This window comes from Lepidochelys kempii, chromosome 2, assembly GCF_965140265.1.
Source record: "Lepidochelys kempii isolate rLepKem1 chromosome 2, rLepKem1.hap2, whole genome shotgun sequence".
Lineage (NCBI taxonomy): Eukaryota > Metazoa > Chordata > Testudines > Cheloniidae > Lepidochelys > Lepidochelys kempii.
Genome location: NC_133257.1, coordinates 200,057,689 through 200,080,225, shown reverse-complemented (window position 1 = coordinate 200,080,225; position 22,537 = coordinate 200,057,689). Strand labels below are relative to the sequence as shown.

The window sequence follows — 22,537 nt, the reverse complement described above, 5'->3', positions numbered from 1 at the left end:
GATATTCTTTGTTTGCCCAGCCAGTAGACTATATTACACAGTTTGCTGTCTGGTCTCTTGATATACTTTTGGAAACTGAAGGCACTGAGCCACATTCAGCCCTGCTGTTAACCCGTTGAAGTCAATGGAGGTAACAACAGGAATGGATTTGGTGCAGCATTTCCATTGAGATCTATGCCTTGGCCCATAGAAACGTGACTGACTGTGCTGGCTTCTGATCAGGTGAAAAGTACGGTGGGTCACTGTTGTAGTCAGATGTCACTGTTTTCTTTACGGCGGTGCCAAAAGATCAACTGCAACGGTTTTGCAGGAGCAGAAGAAGGCGGGGGTGGGGGTGGGGGAGGGAAGGCCATTGAAGATGCAGCACAATCTAGCCCAACTTTATTTAATGCGGCGCCTTCCATGCCCCTTAGGCTCCCCAGCTGGTGGACTTCACCACTGCGGAGTCCTGCTCCATTCCCCCATCCCGGAGCTGGCCAGCCGGAGCCCAGCCCGCGGCCGTCTCCCCGCAGGAGCGGCGGCTGCTGACATCACAAGCGGCCCTTCCTTTTGTGTGTTCCTGAGCGCACGGGGGCCTGCGTGGGGACAATGGAATCCTGAACTCGGGGCGCGGGCCAGTGGGAAGCTGCTGCTGAGGATGAGTCAAGGCTGAGCCCGGGGCGGGGAGGGGAGAAGCTGCTGCTGCTGCTGCTTGAGGGCTGGAACAGGTGAGAGACGGGGAGGAAGCTGCTGCCGCGGCTGCTCTTGGACTGAGCCAGGTGAGAAGTAGTTGTTGCTCCTGCGGGGGGAGGGAGCTGTTTTGGGGCCGGGCGAGCCAGGGGCGGGAATGGGCAGGAGCCCGGTTCAGCCTTCGGGCAGCCCCCTAGGACCGGGGCAGGGAGCTGAGCCTCGGAGCCTCTTTATTCCGCCGCCCCCCGCGTCCCCCCGGGCAGGGCACTCGGCGGAGGAGCCTCCATCGGCGGCCCCCCGAGGCTGGGGCTCCCGCGCCGCCTGTCCCCTGGGGGCGAGTGCGGCCGTTTCCCCCCAGCCCCGGCTCGCCGAGGGGCCGGGGAGGAGCGGGGCAGCCATTGCATGGGTAAGAGTTGCTGTTGCAGCACTTCCGCTTCTCTCCCAGCAAGAGACACGAGTGGCCAGGCCCAGCCGCGCCGCGGAGGAGCCGCCAGACACAAAGGGAGAGGTACGGAGCGGGGCCCCTCTCCCCGCAGGGCACCCCCCGGCCAGGCCAGGGCCGGCGGCCCGCGCGGCGCGACCACGGGCAGGGGCCCGGGGCCCCGCAGGTATCGCCCCCTCCCCGCAGGGCCCGCACTGGGGGGGGGGCAATTCTCCCTATCGGGGAGCGGAGCAGCTCTCTCCTGGAGGTGTGCCCCGTGCACGTACTCCTTTCTCTCCCCCCCCGGCTCCGCTCCCCTTCCCATCCCTCCCAGATTCCCCCGGCTCTGCTCCCCACCATCACCCCCCTCCCCCGGCTCTGCTTCCTCTCTCCTGGGGACCGCTGTCTCCCCCGCACCCCCGCGGGGACCGCCGCCCCTCCATCCCTTCCCCCCCGCCCCTGTGGGCACTACTAACTTCCCCTCCCTTGCCCCAGCAGGCCCCGATTTCCACCCTCCTACCTTCTTTGCCTTCTGTGGGCATTGATCTCTCACCCATACCTAGGCATTGGTACCCCCCTCCCTCTCCCTCTCCCATCACCCCCCTCACCCCCTGTAGGCACTGATCTCCCCCCATACACCCTGCCTGTCCCTCACCCACTGCAGGCACTCCTCTCTCCCCCACATCTGCCTCTTACCCCCTGCAGGCCGTCATGTTCTCCCTCCCTCCCCCCCCCCCCCCCCACACCCTGCCTGTCCCTCACCCCCTGCAGGCACTCATATCCCCCACACACCTGTCCCTTACCCTCTGCAAGCATTGGTCCCTCTCCCCCCCCTTGCCTGTCCCTAACCTCCTGCAGGCACTGATCTCCCCCCACACCTGTTCCTCACCCCCCTCCCCCACAGGCTCTGATATCTCTCTCCCCACCCCCCTTGCCTGTCCCTCACCCCGTTGCAGGCACTGATCTCCTTCCCACAAACACTCTGCTTGCTTGTCCCTCACCTTCCCAGACACTTATTCTCCCCTTATAACCAATGTCTCCCCACTCCTGTTGCAGACATTGATTCTGCTGCTTTTCCTTTCCTTTCCTTTTCCTCCATGTGCCTTTGAGTGTGCATAGGGGACGGGAGGCATCCTATTTATATCCCATGCGCTGGGGCTGGATAACTGGGGGGTGAGGATGACTGGCTTCTTGTGTGTAGTTTGGGTGAGATTAGAAGGAATTACTTGCAGCTCCTCTGATCTTTGCAGCCTCCTTCTTCCCAGTCCCTGTTCACTCAGCCTCCACCCCCCCCCCCCCATTTCTGTTCTTATTGAAAGAAGACATTCAAGTCCCTCCCCTCCCCCGGTGTTACTGGTGCAGGGAGAAGCTGCTGCTCCTTCTGCTGAGACCATTTCTGTTCAGCGTGCCTGTCTGTGAAGGCCAGAAGGGAGGGGGAGAGAGAGGAGGCCCTCTCTAAAGAGAGTGCGACCCAAACACCCTTTGCCTATGAGACTGTTGTGAGTTCCTTTCCCTGTGCGTGCATTCATTGTTTATTCCCCACATCCTGCGCTGTCTCCTCTCCAGGTCTGGGTTGAGTGGTGGGGGGGGGGTCGCTATGTCGGATGACGATTCGAGGGCCAGCACCAGCTCCTCCTCATCTTCATCCTCCAACCAGCAGACAGAGAAAGAGACAAACACCCCTAAGAAGAAGGAAAGCAAAGTCAGCATGAGTAAAAACTCCAAGCTCCTCTCCACCAGCGCCAAGAGGTGAGACTGTCTGCAGCCAGACACCATGTCACTGCTGTGTCTCTGCCTATATGGCCTTCTGTATCTGCCCCATTGCTGCTGTTCCTCCTCCCCTCCACTGAGTGTTAACTATTTCTGTTCCTCGTTACTAGCATTTACCTTCGACATTTCCACAGAAATTACTGTTGCCCCATCTCCCCTTTGTCACTATCTGCACTTAGCAAGAAGCTTCCCCCAAACATTACCGCTTCCCCCATCTCCTCCTCACCATCTGCACTCAGCACCATTCATCCCCACTGATATTACTGCTCTCCTCAGCACCCGGTTTTAGAGCCAGATCTCTGTAGGGATTAAAGCCTATGAGCTTAATTCCTGCTCTGCTACTGAAGCTATGTGGCCTTGAGGAAGTCATTTAATTTCTCCATCGGTTTCCCCATTTGTAAAATGGGGGTGATGATGATGATGATAACACTTAAGTCACAGGGGTGTTGTGAGTAATAATTAATTAATGTTTACTTTGACCTTGTATGATGATAGATGTCATATATACAAACAGTTTTTATATAGTGCCAGTCCTCCCCACTAAACGCATTAGTACTTCCCAGTCTCCTTCTGACCTGCATTAAGGCTTGTGTACCTGGGGAATTACTATTCCAGAACAGCTCTCCAGGTGGACACTCTTTTCTAAAATACAAGGGACTTTATTGTGAAATAATTACTCTTCTTAAATTATACCAGAATAACTTCTCTGGAATAGCTATGCCAGTCAATATCCCCCATGTAGAGAAGCCCTTAGAGCCAACTCACTTCCAAAACGTTACTGCTGCCGTACTTGAGCCATTCTCCATGTCACCTGAATCTCAGCACCATCCCGCTCCAAAAAAGCTCACCTAGCTGAGCATGAAGCTTCCAAGCAAGCTTTCATTACTCTGTCAATAAGAACAATAATCCGTTTGGTTGGTCATTTAAAGCTTTGCAATGCACCAGCAAAAAGCTCGCGATCTGTACGTGTCAAAAAGGGCTGGTTTTTTTTGATTGCTCAGCCAATGCTGTGCTGTTGTGCTCAAGAGGTCCTTTGGATTTTGTAGCTTTCAGGCAACTTGTTGACTTCAGAACTTGTCTGAGCAAATGTTCCTTGGCAAAGTCACATACACAGCAGCTAGTGGTGGTTGGATGAGAGGCCATAGCTAGTTTTAAAGTATCTGTAAAGGCCTGTTGATTGTAAATTGGTTGGTATGAATAGGCTTTGGTTCTTATTATGTGAGACAAATGGAAGACAGGCAAAGGAGGCTGGCTGAGTGTGGAGGAGGGGAAGTAAAGGAGGCTGTCTGCATGTGCAGTGGGGGGAGATTTGGAGGGGAGGCTTGAGTTGCAGTAGTGGGGTTCTGGAGAATGGGGATGGTAGCTGGTGGTGGTGGGAAGGAAAGTGTGGAGCTGTGGATCCCGGAGAAGTAGAGACAGGGAGGATCTTGGGGAGGGGCTTTGTGGACATAAGGGAGGGGACTGGGGGGCGGGGCTTTGGGTGGCAGGGGAGATTTGGAGGCTGTGTTTTGAGAGCAGATAGGATCTTGGAGATGTGTGACTATTCTCCTCTCTTTGTGTTTAATCAGAAATGGATCAGGGAGCGCATGGAGTTGGTCTCTGTTGATAGTTACCCACCCTTCCCAGTCAGAACTTCTCCAGCCAGTTCCCCAGGATGCTAAGTGGGGAAGGGGATTGTGGCAGTGGCTGTTTAGCCCATCTCAGTGAGACAAAGATTCATAATTTACCACAGGCTGTAGTCCTCTCCTCACAACGAACACTCACATTTGCAAGGAGGATCTGTCTCATTGTCAGTATGTTGGAGGGGGATGGGGCCTTGTCCCCCTGTGTGTGGGGGGGTGGATCAGTGGACCAGGCTGTGGAGCTGATATGGGGAGAGGGAATGTCTGTCTATTTTTCTCTCTGTGTTTCTGTCATAGGGTGTCTACCCCACTGTGTGTGTCTGGAGTGGTCTTGTCTATACAGGCTGCGGTGTGTAGGATGTGTGTGACTATAGGCTGTAGTGAAAGGCTCTGGCAGTGGGGAAAGGCTCCAGCAGCAGGGCCAGCTGCAGTGAAAGGCTTCAGTGTAGGGAGCTGCTGGAGCATTTCCCTGCTGCCTCCCCTTGCCTGAGCCTTTCACTGCGGCGTATAGTTACACATACCCTACATACTGCCTCCTGTGTAGACTAGACCACTGCAGGCACACACAGTGGGACAGATCCCTATGATTCCCCACTGCTGGAATTTTGCACTGTGGTGCAGAAAGGCTCTAGGAGTGGGGAGGCAGCAGGACACCACACTGTTGAAAATAGCAGTGTAGATGCAGGAGGCACTGCTTGGTCATGTAGAGAGCTGTGTAGGGTACATACCCTAGATTTCTGGCATCTCTCTACTATACTCACCTAAGCAGTGTCTCGCCATCTACACTATTTTTACCTGTGCTAGTTGGACATGCAGTGTACATACTCTACATGCCGCTGCAGGTGTAGACCTACCCTGTGTGTTCCTGGAAGAGTGAGACACATACAGTGTCACAGTCAGCGTGACTGATACCTGTACTGCATGTGTGTATTGACTGTGAGCCCACCTAGTGACTTACCTTTATTCTTTCTTGTTTTTATTGCCTTAGGATTCAGAAGGAATTGGCTGACATCACCTTAGATCCACCTCCCAATTGCAGGTTTGTTTTGATCCTTCCTTCCCAGGGGGAGGAGAGAAAGTATGCTTTTTATTGTTTGTAAATATCCTTATAAGTTCTAGATGCAGCAGAGGAATGATCACTTAGATGACATAAAATACTCTCATGAATGCTTGGATGACCTAAAAATAAATCCCCTGCAGGAGAAAGCTCAGGAGACATTATGTGTTTTGACATGAATTTTCTGTTTGTTTTGTTTTGTTCTGTTCGTAATTGCATTAGAGTTTGTCACATTATCTGTGTGTGTTTCTGACAGTGGTCAATATGGAAGAGTGTGAAAATGTGCCCCTTTTCGGTTTTTCCTGGTTTACAAGTCTAATGCTTGACTGCATTAATTTTTATTTATATAAGAGTCCTGCCAAACAAGCAGAAAATTGTCAAATCTGTGTGGGCTCTTTCCAGCTCTGACAGTTCTATCCTAAGCAATAACACGCAGTGGAGAAGGGGGGGCTGTTAGTTCATCAGTGAGTATACACACTGAAGAAGCGCGTATGTTATCTGATGAAATCACACCCTGGGATATGCTCTTGTCCTTTATAGAATGGTTACTTAAACTATGTTTTAGAGATTTAAACATTATGTTTAGTATCTACAAAGCTTTGTGTTCATCACCTAGTTGCCCTGACCCTTGGTGATTCCCCTTGGCATTTGAGAATGAGATGGTTATTGGCAATGTCTTTGGTTGGTCCTGTTAATTAAACGGGAAGGCTGCTTTCAACTTAGTCTCTCCCATTTGGCCTGCTGGAGTCTTGTTTCCAAAGACATTCTTGAGTTCTTTATCTGACTCTGCTCCTTGTGCCTTTCTGCTGCTGCTGAGCTAGGTCTGAAGCCTTTGATGTCAGGGGTAGCAGCAATTAAGAGAAAATGCAACTTAAAATATATTTTAAAATCAGTCAAGTATTTAGAATGGACATTTTGCCCCCACCTTTATATTGCTGGTGCTCTGAAGCTTCTTGCTACCCTTAGCTGGTGCACAGGGAGACAATAGCACTGGAGTTCAGCAAAGGGGCCATTAACATCTCTTTCAAAACCACTGTCAAGCATCCTAATAACTGGCAGTGGGATGGGAAAAGAGCATATGAGTACATGGGAGGTATGGGCTGAAAGGAGGCCTCCACATTGAAATGGATCAGCCAAAGACGCCAACTCCCCACCCTTGTTGCCAAAGGATCAACAACAATATCAGTAGGTGGTACACAGAGGGGGAAAAAAAGAAAAACAGGTGATTAGGAAGTAGTAAATTGTTAAAGATTTTCTTAATGAATAAACTTAATTTATTAAGTGTTTGATAAGGTGACTTTTTAAAATTCACCTAGATAGTGCAATAGTACAGTGGTTTGATTGGCGAGGAAGGTTTTTGATATACTACTAAAGCGTGTGGTGTTTGGAAGAGAACTACACGTGGGTTTTGAGCTCTCTTCAGCTACTGGTATATTGTTTTAATGGTATTAATGTGCCCGGAAGCTGTTTTCATGGGTGCCTAAAATGCTTCTATATAACTAAATTAGGTTTCAGCCTTCATCCGAACCATCTTAGAAATAATATCAAAACCCTAAACTGTTCCTATATAAAGAAATTGGAGTCATTCATGGGTGTGGGTTAGCTTCCAGACTACTTTGTTAAAATGTAACATGGCTGCGGAGGTGGTTTCTTATTTAAATAGTGCAGTCCACTGGGGATAGTAATATCAAGACACAATACAAAAAAGGTTGGATTTGTAACGTGTTAGCCTTTATGAATGGTTTTAATGGTGGAAAGCAGTTAATAGTACAAGCCATACATTAGTATAAAGTCGTATTATAGTTTTAGGTATCCTGGATCTGACCTTCAAATGAATTAGCATGGAGATTGGTAGTTTTATCTAACAAATAATGTTGTAAAATTAGAATACGTTAAGCTAACCTATAATGTGTTAAGTAGTAAAGCACGAACAGTGGTTTTCGTATGAAACCAGGTGTTTTCGCATTGCCATTCAAGCTGTAGTATTTAATATCTGTATTTTCTAATGAGAGTAAGTACAGTGTCTGTTTTTATACTTGTGGTTAGTTTGGTTCAAAATGCTAAATGCCTTACACTTCCTGACATGTTTCGGGCTTGAGGCTGTATACAGCAGATTTGCTAAGTGTGGACAGATGCTGCTTGCCACAACAGTGAGAAGAGTTCCAGCTATCAAAGTTATGTGGAGTATTTACTTCCTGTGGAAGGGGAAACTGTCAAATGGAGGGTGGGGGGAAGTTATGGTACTGAGACTTTCTGGTTGCTGTGTAATGGTTAAGGTTGCAGGACTTTGCTCTGGGGAAGCCTGCATTAGTTTACACTGAATATTAGCGCTGTGAGAGAAGTATTAAACTTGGTTTTAGAACATAGTTTTAAGTCTCCTGCCTCAGTAACTTTAAAAAAAGGCTTGTTTACCCTATGTCCTCTCTGCTCAGCTCAAGCATCTCATCTGACTACCTCCTTTGTGTTCTCTCTCCTGTGCCTTGGTACTGTCTTTTGTGTATTACCCTCCTGCTGGAATCGGGGCTTCTTTTTTCCTCCATCCTCTCCTCCTTTAAAGCTCTTCTCAAAATCCATTTATTGGAGGAGTCTTTCTGGGTAACATTTTGAAAAGCACCAAATTCCTGTTGACTTTCAGTGGGGCTTAGGCTTCTAAGTGACTGTCACTTTAAAAAATGGGACTTAGGATCCTTAGGCTTTTTTGAAAATTTTACTCATAGTCTCATTTATATAGAAAAAATGCTGCGTAACTCTGAAGATTCACTACTTTCTCAACCAGCCACTTAATCACACCTTTGTTGTCATCTTCTGAACTGTTCCCTAACATCTCTGTGTTTGTCAGCTCCTTGTTGTTGTCGTCCATGTCTTATTCTGGGGTCTTACTGCAAGGTGCTCAGCACCTTCAACTCCCATTGAAGTCCATGGTAGTTGAAGACATTTATCACGTCCAGAAGGAACCCAGAACACTGAAAGACCCCCCTACCAGGCAGAGACTCAATCATTATTTATTTTGTAAATATGCCTATCCATGATGCTATGAAAGTGGTTGTTCATTTACTAAATTTAAATTTTCAAGCAAAATAGCTGAAGAGCAAATCAGGATTTTAATTATTGCAGGGGTGCAAATATATGTTCAGACTTGAATTTAAAAAAAACAGACCTTGAAGATGCTGATGACTTTCTAACTGTAGTACACTGAATAGAATTCAGATATTTTTCTGATAGGTGTTTAAGATATTAGTGTTCTCTTACATGGCCTAGTGTAGCTACAGCATATGACTAATTTTAAGTGAGTTCTATATCTCTCATTCTTAGCATGCTAACATTTTATGTGAAATGATTGAAACAGGATGCTGGAAAGCTTTAATTTTCTTTTCTCCATTTATGGGATGATTTGGCTTCTGACACTGGTGATGAGAGGTGTAAAATCAATATTTTCATTGCAGCTGTTTAGTGATAAAACAACCAGACTGAAGGGATTGTTGGTTAATGTGAAATTGAGGTTAACATCATAGGCTTTGAATATTACACATTTGGATCCCAGTCATAATGAAATTTCAGTTCTCTCTTTAAATATTAGCTTGTATAAGGAGGTGAAAGTCATAATCTGGGCTGGTTGTTTTTTTGTGTCATTGGTGTGTTGAGTGTCTTATAGGGCTTTGTTTACATTACACATTTAGATGTCGTGGAAGTCTGGTTCCATGATTCTCTCAAGTCATGGTTCTAGTTTTCTTTATAAACAGGGCTTAACTGTATTTAATCACATTAATCAATATCTAAAGCCTTGGATACATCCATGTGACTGGATTTCTAAGGCTGTATCAGGGACATGATTAAAACATTAACTGCCATTTACACTGTCTATCTCAGGTACTTATTTGGCCTCTATTGCCATAATAGCTGAGTACCTCAAAATCTTTAATGTAGTTCTCCCTGTACGGTGTTTTCCCCGTTTTACAGGTGGGGAACTGAGGCCCACGCTGATTTCAATGGAAGTTAAGAGCCAAAATAGCTTTGTGGATCTGGGCCCGAAAGATTAAGGCCCAGGTTTTTAAAGTTATTTAGGTCCTGTTCCGTTAAGCATTGCAGTACCTAACTGACCTTAGTGCTTCTAAGTGCCTGTCACTGTTGAAAATGAGACATAGGCTCCCAAGTCCCAGTGACTTTCAGTGAGAATTAATCTTCTAAGTCAGTTAGGTGTGGCAACGCTGAACAGAGCAGTGCCTAAATAATTTAAAAAACCAGGACGTAAGTATCTTGCCCAAGGTCACACAGGAAGTATGTGCCAAAGGAGAGAATTGAAGCCGCGTCTCCTGAATCCCTGATATGACAGATATTGCAATTTCCTGCAATATCCTTGAAAGACTTCGCTGTATTAAGTTTATATATTATTGTGGGCCAAGATTGTATGTAACCTTTCTTGGCAGAGACCTGCATGTCACTCCATCTTGACCAGGGATTTTAAGGTTGCACAGCTCCCTGATTTACACTGCTATCCTCAGCAAGCCAGAGCTTTTCTGACCCCAAACCACCGCCCACATGTCATGCTGCACCCTCCTGGTGCAGATCCATCTGACCCCCTTATCCCCCGCACGAGAGTGGAAGGTGGTAGTTAATGGGGAGACATTTATTGGATGGGGAGATACTGCGACAGTTAAAACTGTAGTTAAGCCTCATGTTGTGAAACCCCATCAGATGCTCCCAAGGTGTGAAATGTGGGTTAAAGTTCCTGGTGTAAAAGTCTTCACTCTACCTACAGCACAGAATTCTATACAGACTAGGAAGGGTCAGGGATGCTGGTTGTAGTTGTGTTGTCAGATATCCCATATTATTTGCTTTTGAGGAATGATGTTATGGCTGTAAAAGCATAAGGGGTGAGTGAATCAGACCCCCGAGTTAGCTACAGACCTGCAAGGGTTAACCAGAATGCAAATAGAGTAGCTGTCTGAGGTGTATCCCTCCTGTCCACTCCCCCCCCTCCCCCCCCAATCCAGGTGGAATCAAGTTACCTTCCCAGTATGTGCAGACAAATACCTGAGGAGAAGGAAAGTGAGACAGTTTCCTACTGCAGGGGAATGACAAGATAACTTGAAGTTAAAATCTCTGAGTCCTGAAGCCCAGGCCAGGGAAATAAGCTCTCTGCCTACCCTTACCAGGGAACCAGGCACAGTACAGAGTACTGGCAACATCTCCAGCCAAAAGTAAAGACACTGAGGCAGCTGCAGGGCACTGCCAAATCTATGACACCTACCCAAGGATGGGAAATGCCCTCTGAAAGTGTATGACAGCTGCTTGGGAGATGACAAAGGTAACTGTGGCTAGAAAGAAGGGGGAACTTCCCCCCACGGTCTCTGACTGCCTGATGGCCTGTGAAAATGTAAAGGACCTTGAGCCTGGTGGGGGGAGAACTGCTGTGCACTTTGACTCAGTATGTGGGGATCAGGGGACCACCCCAGTGGGATGGGGGATCAATACACTTTCCTCTTCCCCCCCTCGGGCCCTGATGTCTGAGGAGATGAGCAGAGAAAGGAATTTGGCTGCAGGGGAGATTTGAAGAATCTGTTAAAAGCGGTGCAGAGAGCTGCATCACAGGGAGGAAGCCCTACCTTATTGCTCCCTTCTGTCCGAAGAGTTACTTTCTGGAATACTCCGGGGAGCGTGGGAATCTCAGCCCACCATGGGGCAGCTAACTGCTTGAGGGACAAAGGGACACCACATACCCTCCCTAGAATCCAAGGGGAGGTGGTAGTGGGAGGACCAGGTCTCAGTTTCACACCCAAATGTTTTGGGGGAGTAAGTATATGCAAGAACTCCACCCTCAGAGGCTCTAATGGGAGAAATTATACAGGGTGGAGGTCAAATGACTGTGTGGATTTTTGAAGGAAATATGCTCGCTTGCTAGTGGAATGTTTATTATATGTATAGGTGAAATACGAAATTAACCACCATCCAGGGAATAAACCTCTGCATTCTCCTAGGAGGATGATCAAGCACCCAAGTTGCATCCCACTTCTTCTGGGGGTAGATGTGACAGATATGACCGTTTCCTGCAATATTCTTGAGACACCTTATTGTATTAATTTTCTGTATTATTGTGGGTTGGAAGAGATGTGACAGATGAAAGACCTGGGAGTTCAAAAAAACATTGAAAATGTGCCAGACAAGCATGGATTTTTGGGACAATAAGTGTTCAGTGGATTTCCTGGGGTATACCTAGAGAGAAGTTAATGTAAATTCTCCAACTCCCCATTTTGCAAAAACCCAGCCTTTTGAAGCTATACCATAAGGAGAGAGTAATTGTCTGCTAATTACCTGTTACTGAAGGTCAAGATCTAAGGCCCAAGCTGAGTAAAGAAACAGCTGATCTGCCCAGCCATTGTTCTGGATCTAAGATGGATGAACTTGTAACCACAGGGAAACCCTAGTTGTGGGTTTTGAAGGACTAAAACATACCAGAGCCCTAGGCTGGAGTTGGGGATGATCTTTGGAAAGCAGAGAATGTGAGTTGGTTCTTTTATTGTTTTTAATAATGCTGTACTTCTTTTACATTCAGGAAAAACTGTGCTTGCTTAGGAGGAGTTGTGTTATAACTTATAACTGTGGTAATATACTGGTCATAGCCTTTGGAGAGAGAGGAAAAACTCAGGAATTGGCCTGTTTAGGCAGTCTGGCTTACTGGGGATATTAGAATGTAAGGCAGGAAGCTGTGCAGCCTTAAAACCCCAGTCAGGAGGAAGAGGCACATGTGGGTCTCAGGTAGGGTTGCCAACTTTCTAATCGCACAAAACTGAACATCCTTGCTCCATCCCTTCTGAGGCTTCGCCCCTTCTCTGAGGCCCCACCCCCGCTCACTCCATCCCTCCTCCCTCTGTCGTTCGCTCTCCCCCACCCTCACTCACTCGCTCGTTTTCACTGGGCTGGGGTAAGGAGTTGAGTTGAGGACTCCGGCTGGGGGTGTGGGCTCTGGGGTGGGGCCAGACATGAGTTCAGGGTGCGGGAGGGGGTGCACACTTTGGGGTGGGGCTGGGGATGAGGGGTTTGTGGTGTAGGAGGGGGCTGGAGGGTAGAGCTGAGGGGTTTAGAGTCTGGGAGGAGGCTCTGGGCTGAGGCTGAGGTTCGGAGTGTGGGAGAGGTGTGGGCTCTGGGCTGGGGGTGCGGGTTCCGGGGTGGGGGGTTTCAAGGTGCGGGAGGGGGCTCCTGCCTGGGGTAGGGGGTTGGGGTTTGTGGGGAGGTGCAGGCTCCAGTGGGGAGTTTGAATGTGGGAGGGGGCTCAGGGCTGGGGTAGGAGGTTGGGGTGTGGGAGGAGGTGCAAGGTGAAGGCTCTGGGAAGGTGTTTGGGTGCGTGAGGGAGCTCAGGGCTCGGGCAGGGAGTTGGGGTGCAGGGAGCAGGCTCCAGGCAGCGCTTACCTTGGGGGGGGCTCCCCAGAAGCAGCGACATGTCCCTCGGCTCCTAGGCATAGGTGTAGCCAGGCTGTTCCGCATAGTGCGTGTTGCCTCTGCCCACAGATTCTGCCCCCCACAGTTCCCATTGGCTCCAGCTCCCAGCCAATGGGAGCTGCGGAGCTGGCGCCTGGGGCGGGGGCAATGCACGGAGCCCCCCGGCCTTGTTCTTCCACCTAGGAGCTGGAGGGACATGTCACCATTTCCAGGAGCCGCGTGGAGCCAGGTAGGGAACCTGCGAGCTCCACCAACTGGACTTTTAACGGCCCAGTCAGCAGTGCTGACCTGAGCCGCCAGGGTCCCTTTTCAACCGGGTGTTCTGGTTGAAAACTGGACACCTGGCAACCCTAGTTGGCCTAGAGAGGTGACAGCAGCCTAAAGTGGATGTCGTTGGCAGACCACAGAGGGGGAAATACAGATGCAGTTTCCCTGAACTGTGACACCAGGTTAGCATTCCAGCCACAGTACAGTCGCTTCAAGGTGGAGCTGTATACATCTGCAATGTTGTAGAAAGGTTCTTGAGCATAGTGGGACATGAAATTACCCGATTTAAATATTACCTCGTCCATCTTGTCTCTCTAATGTCCTGGGACCAACACAGTTACAACTACACAGCATAAATGATCATGTTTAAATATGTATGCAGTCTTTCTAGTCTGTGCCGAGGGACCAAAATGGTTATAACTAGGATAAAAAAAACAACATCTTTACTATAACTAAAACAAACTTTGGTCCTGTCCATACAGGCAGGATCAGCCATTGTTTAGGCCATGTCTACCCTATGAGCACTACAGTGCTGCAGCTATGCTGCTGTAGTGTAGACGCTTCCTACAGCATCTGAAAGGGTTTTTCCACCTCCATAAATCTACATCCCTGGTTGGCAGTAGCTAGGTCAATGGAAACGTTCTTCTTTCATTCACCTAGTCAGGTTTCCAATGTGGGTTATTTTGGTTTAACCTGAGCACCAGAGCTATGTCAACCTACCTTTTAAATGTAGACCAGGCCTTAAATACGATGATTTTTCACATCTCTCCTTAAAAGTCTTTAATGTCTCCAAACAGTAACCTTTCACAGTGGAAAAAGCTGTCCTGAACCAATGTTTTAAAATTTAAGTTAGCATTGTTCCTTGGCTCTTCCAGTGTACTTTTGTGTCCAATCTTTGTAACTTCCTAGGACAAGGACGAGATCTCTCTTAGTGTCTTATGCAAATAAATGGTCAGTATTTAAATAAGAATTATGTCTCAAGTTGTAGGGCACTTATAGCTTGTAGGAACAAAGGTGAAGAATAGCCACTGTTTTCAAAATTCTACAGTAAGGGATTATGACTTCTGGACTAACATGAAATCTGCAGAAAATGAGTGGCTCAAAAGAGCCATTTTGAACTCTTTAATTTTAATTAATTAATGGACTTTATTTGCATACTCAAAGTGTAGCTCCTCTTTTGACTAAAGTTGTTTTTATATTGCTGGAGATACTGTACGAATGTACTTTCTAAACAGCTGAAACTTGGGTAAATGCTTTAGAGATCTTGCTTTTAAGTTGGGTGTATTATTCAAGAACAGACTGTAGTTGTTAAAGCACAATATAGGGGTTTTCTCTTTCTGTGTGTGTACACTTGAAAGAGAGCTTCCTGAATGCAACCACCATCTCATGTACCTTTTCTCTTATTGCATTTTTTTAATGATCTGTACAGAAGTTGAGATCATTATAATTTTAAAAGCTGCAGGTTCTGTTATGCATTTGTGGCTTTTGAGGGGGAGGAGGTGACTAAAATGCAGGTCATTTTCATTTAAAATACCCAGGTTGCAAAAGTGATTTTTGGTACATTTTTTATTCATTTATTCATTTATTCATTCCTCTAAAATGTAAATATTTTCTCTGTTAAATTTCCAAGTGTGGAGATGGGGAAAGACCTTCATAATTAGTGCTATGTGACCTTAGAAAATTATCTTTTGTCATATAAACTATCAGTGGTTTCCCCCTCTGTTTGGCATATAATCTATAGAAAAATTACTCTTCCTTTTAGAAACTATTAACTAATTTAGTGATCCTGAACAGCTGTGTGTGGTCTGTCTTGCAAACCTTGAAAAGAATGCAATTTATATACTTGGTAAATTGCAACTTTATGTAGCTATTCCTGCAGGCTAAGTCATCTGCTTGATGTATTCAGACAAAAGCTGCATAGGAGCAACCACTTTACTGTAGATTGATTAGTTAATATTACAGGAATCCACATTTCTGAGGTCAGGGAACTATTTTAATCAGCTCCCTTAAAAATCAGAAGCATTTTAGTGGCAGGATCCTTGAGAATCTGTGGCAGTAGCTAGGCTGATCCTGTGGTAGAATTTGTTTGGCATATCCTTGTTCAGCAATTCCAAAATGAACTATGCTCTGTGCTCTTGTATGCCAAATATCAGAATGCTGAATCTTGAGAGCAGCTGTGAAAGTGTATCAAGGCTTCAGACAGGGGTCGAAATCCCTATCGCCCTCCACACATTCACATACAACACTTAACTTTATTATTTAACTTCCATCTTTGTTGTCCTTGGCGAACACCAGGCAATTACGTTCACTGTGCTACTTACATGTTTTACCCAACAGGAATGCTAATACTTTGTCTAGGGTTAAGGAATCTGTGATCTTTAATTTTGTGTAATTTCATTTGTCCTAGTATGTTGTGTTTCAATTTTGTACTTTGAACTATTTTATTTTTTTAAGGAGGCAAAAGATACATTTCACCCATAGGTGCATGGTGCTTTATAGAAATAAAAGAAAACCTTGTCATTGCCCCAGAGTGTTTACGATCTAAATGCTCTATCCTGTAAAGTCTGCATACAGATAGTAGTTTGTCATTGCTCCCCTCTTCAGGTGGCACTGGGTGCTTCAGGGTTTGATAATTATTTCTTGCCTCTCAGGATCTGAATCCAGGCCAGGTTGGTGGTGACTGAAAGTCATTTCCATCAACTGCTTTATGGCTTATGTGAAATGAATTGGTCTCAGTCAAGTTTATAGTAGTCAAATATCTACGTCACAAAACTTCCTACAGTGTTGGCACCCTTGTGAGAGGGAGATGCTGTGAGAATGGAGATGGAACTAATCTTTACCAGTCAGAGTGGCCCCTCCAGTTCAAGTACAAGCCCCCTTGGTGAGGTTGTGTATAGGAAGCTTGTACCACTCCTGCCTTTGCTGTACCTTTCCTGTGATTTCATTCTGCTTTCATGCCAACACCGCACCTTTTGAAAGCATTGAACTTATTAAAGAAAGAGGATGTGTGTGTAAAAAGTTGGGGAAACTGACTTCCTCATATCTTATAGATTTATATGAAATAAAGTTAAGGGCTACATTGTTCTGCTGTGATGCCATGTGAGTTAAACACAATGAAATTAATGGGACATATGAGTAATTGCAGTAGAATCACACTTCTCTGCATGCTTTATAATTTGAACAAATACTTATTTCTCAACAAAGATTTAACAGGTTTGCTTTCATTCCTGACTTTTTTCAGAGTAACAGCCGTGTTAGTCTGTATTTGCAAAAAGAAAAGGAGTACTTGTGGCACCTTAGAGACTAACCAATTTATTTGAGCATAAGCTTTCGTGAGCTACAGCTCACTTCATCGGATGCATCAAGCTTATGCTCAAATAAATTGGTTAGTCTCTAAGGTGCCACAAGTACTCCTTTTCTTATTCCTGACTTTATTACAGAACATTTATTACTACATTGTGAAGTACTATTAAAAAAAAATGGCAACTGTCAAAATAAAAACCTAGTATATTTTGGAATTCAGTATTTTGTTGTTTGCTTACTTGCCAGTTTGCAAATGTCAGTAGTCTGCAATGGGTCTGCCAGACGTTAGTGCAAATTATAAAGGTTCTACAATGTGTGTAATAAATGTATACTGTGCATGAAATATTAATTGACGTTAGCAGCAGAACATCCCACAAATATGTATGCTTGAGTGCAGTGCACACAATGACAAATAAGCACTGTTATATTCTTTATGGAAGTGTGCTTGGATGGGGATAGTGGCATACAGAATCATGGTCTGTAGCCTAAGTTCCCTCTAAGTTGTGTGGCCGCGCAGATGCCTATTAAGCCCCGCTCAGGGCTGCGGCAGGGAGAGGCACCCCTCCCCGCCAGCCCCAGGGCAGACCTGCCGCTGCCAGGGGAGAGGCGCCCCTCCCTGCCGGCCCCAGGGCGGACCTGCTGCCACCGGGGGAGAGGCACCCCAACCCAGCCCCGAGCCGCTGTGATGAGAGAGGACTGGAGGGGAGTGCTCTCTCCCTGCTGCAGCCCTGGGACAGCCTGCATCCCCAAACGCCTCATCCCTGGTCCCACCCCAGAGTCCGTACCCGAACCTCTGCCCTGAGCCCCCTCCTGCACCCTGAACCCCTCATTCCTAGCCCCACCCCAGAGCCTTCACCCCTAGCCAAAGCCCTCATCCCCCCCAACTCCTGCCCCAGCCCTGAGCCCTCTCCCACACTTCAAACCCCTCGACCCCCACCACATGAATTTTGTTATGTGCACCAATATGAAGGTGATGTGTCTCACATCACCGCCGTATTGGTGCACATAACAAAATTCATTCCGCACATAGACATACAAAATTCGAGGGAACACTGCCTGTAGCAGATACATTTGCCTGATAGCGCTCGGGTTTTTCCCTTTGATTTTGCAACTAAAAGTCTAGACCAGGAAAGATTGACTCTAGGTCTTAAAAAGTGGGCCCAGGCCAACTTTTGGCAATCCCTTTGTTTAAGAGAAAATCTAAGTAATTGAATTAAAAACTGTATAAGATTAATGTTGCCAAATTCTGGTTTTAAATTTCCTCTGGTCCTGTATTTTTAAGGGAGCAGCATTTTGGAGCCCAAAATATGGGTCATGATTCCCCAGTGTCTTGAATCTTTTTATAGTCATTTACACAGGTGTGCAGTAAGTGTAAAGCACTGCCATTCTGATTTGGTAGTGTTTTCACTTGTGTACCCAAGGTGCAAGGCAGTGGAGAACCAGACCATGATGCACTTTAACAGCTGCTCTCAAGAGTCATCATTCTGATATTTGGCATATGATTTCTGTCTCTGGAGTTGTTGGCCTCATTGGAAAATCTTGAATTGGTTTTGACATTTTTAGAAGCAACAGTAGATGTACGCTGCTGTGATAGAGATAGTACCTATGGCAATTGGGCTGCTAATATTTATTACTATTTCTGCCATAGGTGTCTGAACAAAACATTTTACCAATGAAACTAATTCCCTTATCTGTAAAAAGGAAAAGAAGGTTTAAAATAATGGTCTCTAGACTTCTGGAGTGAATCATACACTGGTTGAAAGGGAGATCAAATATTAAAAATTAATCCTGAAGCCAAAAAGTGGTTTTTCATGATCGATACGTCAATGAAAAGGTTGTGTGTGTTTGGGGGTGGGGAGTCCTTGTGGTATGGACATAAAGAGAACTTTGTCAGACTTTTAGGAGGCATAGGAAATGCTTCAGCAAAGTAATATTCATCATACCAAAAAGAAACGGTCAGGTTAACCATACAAATTGGCTATTTCAGTGGAAGTGTTAAGATGCTAATGTGGGGGGTATATGCTTGTGAGAGAGAAATATTCAGGTGGATGCTCTTAGAAAGTTTTAATACGTTACTTGGTATTCTGACCAAGTATAGAATCTGGCTGCTCTGAGAAATGGCCTATAAACTGTAGAGAAATCGCAGTATCTTTTAATTAAAGCAGTGCTTAATTGTTGCAGATGGCCTTGAAAGATTGCTAAAATGCATGCAGTTGTAATAACATACAGTTTAAAAGCAAATATATCAATATTGTAGTGTATCATGAAGGCCTATTTCATCAGAAGTTTCTGATCTATCAGACTAACAGTTTAATATTATACTTGCCCATTAATTATTTCTTGTGGGTCCTAGTAATCTTTTTAAGGCAAATACGTTAGGTAAAGAATCAAAGCATTTACAGTTGTTGTCGGCTTTGACTTCAGTTTGTAAATGTGTTCTTCAGCAATAAGAATTATCTAGTGTTTTTTGTAGGATAATTTTAATTTTGAGAACATATTTGTATTTTAGATTGCTTTGTTGACAGCAGCAATGATATTCATGTCATTTAATTTGGGATAGTAAAACCAAGCCTCAGAATTATTTTAATCAGTAAACAAACAGACAAACATAGTTGGTTTAGGTTGTAAATAATCAAATAAAAATGTCCTTGAGTAAATAAAAACCTGATCCTGGCCCCAACACTCCATTGCATTAAATGTTTTGCACTCTTGCTCCTGGTGCTAATCAGACTTAAACACAAAGGGCTTGTCTTCACTACTGCCGACATCGCGCAGCGTAGACACTGCTTTAAGTTGATATAGGTTATGTCGCTCGGGGATGGGGGTTTCACACCCCTGAGCGATATAACTTGCATCGACTTAAGCAGTAGTGTAGACAAGCCCTGAAGATCCAGACATTTGATGTACTTGGGTAAGAGGATCCTCAGGTAATACAGAACTGTCTTAATGGCTACTGGAACTTCCCATGAGGGTTATTGATAGCGAGATAGCTTGTGCCCGGTGATTGGCCGAGTATTCACCAACTCCAGGGCTCAGACCTCCCTTTAGGCACACTGAACACTGTTCAGGTGTGTGCCAGGAATAGGCCTCTTGCAACTTTTTATTTTGTATAGCAGCTTTCATACCAATTGTATCCACGCATACTTGAGAGAAAACGAAACAGAGAACTAATGAGTGAGTGAGTGAGTTATACGCCAGGGAGACAAGATAGGTCTTCTGTTGGGATTTGAAATGAAATTCAGTCACAGGGATGGAGAGATACAGTAAAGCCGTTCAGGATGGCGGGAGACTCTGGGGAGAAGGTAGTAAAGTAGTACCAGTGGCAAGATTGTACGAAGGGATGTGGGTGGATGGTAGGGAGTAAGAGAGATGATGTCTGTAAGGAAGACTTAAGACAATTATGGATTGGTTCCTGAAATGAATGGTGGCAATGAGGGTCTGGGGTGAAAAATAGACTTTTCTTCCCTTCCTGCCCCATCGTGTTAGTTTTACTTTGTTGTTGGCCATAGCAAGAAGCAGAAGGAATAAGGTATTCTCCTATATGGGATAGAAATGGGGGTTGTAGGAGAGGCCAAAAACAGAAAGGGAGGGAGACCAAGAAACAAACCCAGACGGAGAGGGACACACTCAGATTGAGACCAGGGCAGAGAAAAGCAAGCAAACAAGACTGGGATGGAAAAAAAGGAGTGGCTCAGAATTTAGTAGATACCATCTAACCTAGGCCAGTACCAAAGATGGGAAGCTGCAGGCTTATGTGTTGGAAGCCCTGGAAGAGGTTACTAGAGCTTTCCCACCAAACGAACAAAGTATCTGATCTCCTGTTTCCCTGCTCTTTGTCCTCCTGATTTCAATCCTTTCACCATATTCCTCCTTTGTCTGCTTTTTCACTTAGCTTTGTGCCTTCAGCCATGCAGCCCACCCACCTCCCTGCACTGTGCCTGGGTGTAACAATTTCCTTGCCCTCATGTGCCAAGCATCCCTATGCTATTCCTCCCTAAACTCCACCTTTTAAAGCAATCCCTGCTCACTTCTCATCACTCGCCCTCTTATCCTCACTTTCCTGAAGAGTTAATCTGTGATTTGTGCATATGTGCCTTGCCTTATTTAGACTATAAAGTCTTCAGAGCAGGGACTTGCCTTTTTATCTGTTTGTAAAGGGCTTTGTAAATTTATAGCCTGATATAAATATTCTGTAATAACAAATGGGTTTAGTCCTTGGACGAGTAGGTCTCACATTTTTAAAGGCTTGCTTACTCTTGTGGCAGTTTATGTGATCAAAGTAAATAAGTGAGTTGCCTTTATTCAGTAACTATTGTAGAATATTGAATATGTGATTTGGTTATTTTCCAGTTTTATGCACATCAAGGTTATCGCAGCTGTTACGCTGTAGTAGTATCAGAAAGTAACAGGCTGATGTGTGTTGATATAATTACTTTTATTCTGGGTTGTACCCAGGGAAATAAATAAAGGTATCCAATAGCTAATCTTTTTTTTTGGGGGGGGGGGGGGGGCTATCTTTGTGCTCCTACTTTACCCTCTGCCGTGCTCCTACTTTACCCTCTGCCTTGCTAACTGGAAGAAGTGAAACTATTTGTTAGGAAAATGTTAGTTAAAATGCATAACTATGATATGTGTTAAGGCATTACAATTTAACATACTTAGTATTCATTGTGTATATATAATTTTGAATGAGACTATGACTGCTCTGTTATTATACTCGAGTTTTGTAATGTGTGAGGTATTCCTTGCTTGTAGACATTTTTCTACAAAGATAAAAAATATTCTAGCTCCTACTTACTGTGGGTTGTGATACATAGGCATTTTTACATAACTTTTCTTAATAGGTTCCAAACTGTAACTATATGTAAGGGGACTGTAGCCCCCTTACTAACATTCAGTGGGGGTGTTTTGGTTGGCTGGCTCCCAGTACTAAAAGGGGAAGGGTCTATGGGAAACCAGGACCCTGAGACTGATAGTCCCCAGGAACAATGGGGAGAGGCCAATGCTCCAGGTCAGCCTGAATGACAGCGTGGGCAGACTAATCAGAGAGTCAGGAGGCCAGGGAGGTCCTGTCCTCGGTGTGAGCTGGATTTTCCTGGGTCAGACAGAGTGGGGCTGAGCTAAGGAGAAAGCAGGGGCCCAAGCTAAGCTGGGGAGCAGAGCCGTGCCAGATCCAGAGGGACCAGAAAAGCAGCCCAGAGAGAGTAGACCCTGTCCTGGGAGCAGAGCTGCAGCCCCAAAGCCAGAGGCACAGCCCAGAGAGAGCAGAGTTTCCCTGGGAGGAGAGCTGCAGCAACCAGAGCCAGAGGGGCCAGAAAAGCAGCCCAAGAAGTAGGTCAGTGCTGGGAGCAGAGTCACAGAAGCAGCCTGCAGAGCAGACCTGTCCTGGGAGCAGAGCTGCAGCAACCAGAGCCAGACGGGCCAAAGAAGCAGCCCAGGGAGCTGGAGGCAGGGCAGCAGCAGCAGTGCAGAGACAGAGCGGTGCTGCTGGGGCTGGAGCAGTCTGGAGCTGGGTGCGGTGAGCAGCTGGGGAGAGCGAGGGGGACCCTGGGCAGCGGGCCCAGCACAGGGAGACGCCTCAGCCAAGAGGCTCTGCAGGCCAGGCTTGGATCGTAACCCCAACAGGGCAGGGGCGACACTGGGAAGAAGGGTCCTACCACTTAGAGCCTAAGAGCGTGTGGCCACCACCAGAGCAAGAGACCAACCCACAGCATCCCTGCGGCAGAGCCAGGGCCTGAGAAGAAGGCCTGGGACTTACAAGGAACAGACTGTGAACTGCCTTGACGTTCCAGAGACACTGTTTTTGTGATGTTCCCTGCCACAGAGCGGGTTGATGTGTTTCCTTTAACCTTTTCCATTTTTCCTTATTCTTTGTAAAATTAATTGTTGATCAAATAACTTGCATTTGCTTTAACTTGTATGTAATGGCCAGTGGGTCAGAGAAGTGCCCAGTGCAGAGAGAGTACCCCGGAGTGGGGACACCCTAGCCCCTGT

At 46.2% G+C, this 22,537-nt stretch overlaps 1 protein-coding gene across 6 annotated transcripts in view; it reads left to right on the top strand.

Annotated features, from left to right (window-relative positions):
• The first annotated feature begins 354 nt into the window (after positions 1 to 354).
• Positions 355 to 22,537, top strand: part of UBE2E1 (ubiquitin conjugating enzyme E2 E1) — a 62,345-nt gene continuing 40,162 nt past the window's right edge. The window contains exons 1-4 of one of the 6 annotated variants that reach the window (XM_073333485.1): positions 355 to 758; positions 1,115 to 1,177; positions 2,657 to 2,839; positions 5,471 to 5,521. In XM_073333485.1, the coding sequence (XP_073189586.1) occupies positions 2,688 to 2,839; positions 5,471 to 5,521 (203 nt within the window). In that variant the 5' untranslated portion in view covers positions 355 to 758; positions 1,115 to 1,177; positions 2,657 to 2,687. Of the gene's footprint in view, positions 759 to 829; positions 1,178 to 2,656; positions 2,840 to 5,470; positions 5,522 to 11,945; positions 12,037 to 22,537 lie in introns of those variants that run through there. The other 5 variants (XM_073333486.1, XM_073333487.1, XM_073333484.1 and 2 more) reach the window with 5 other exon arrangements.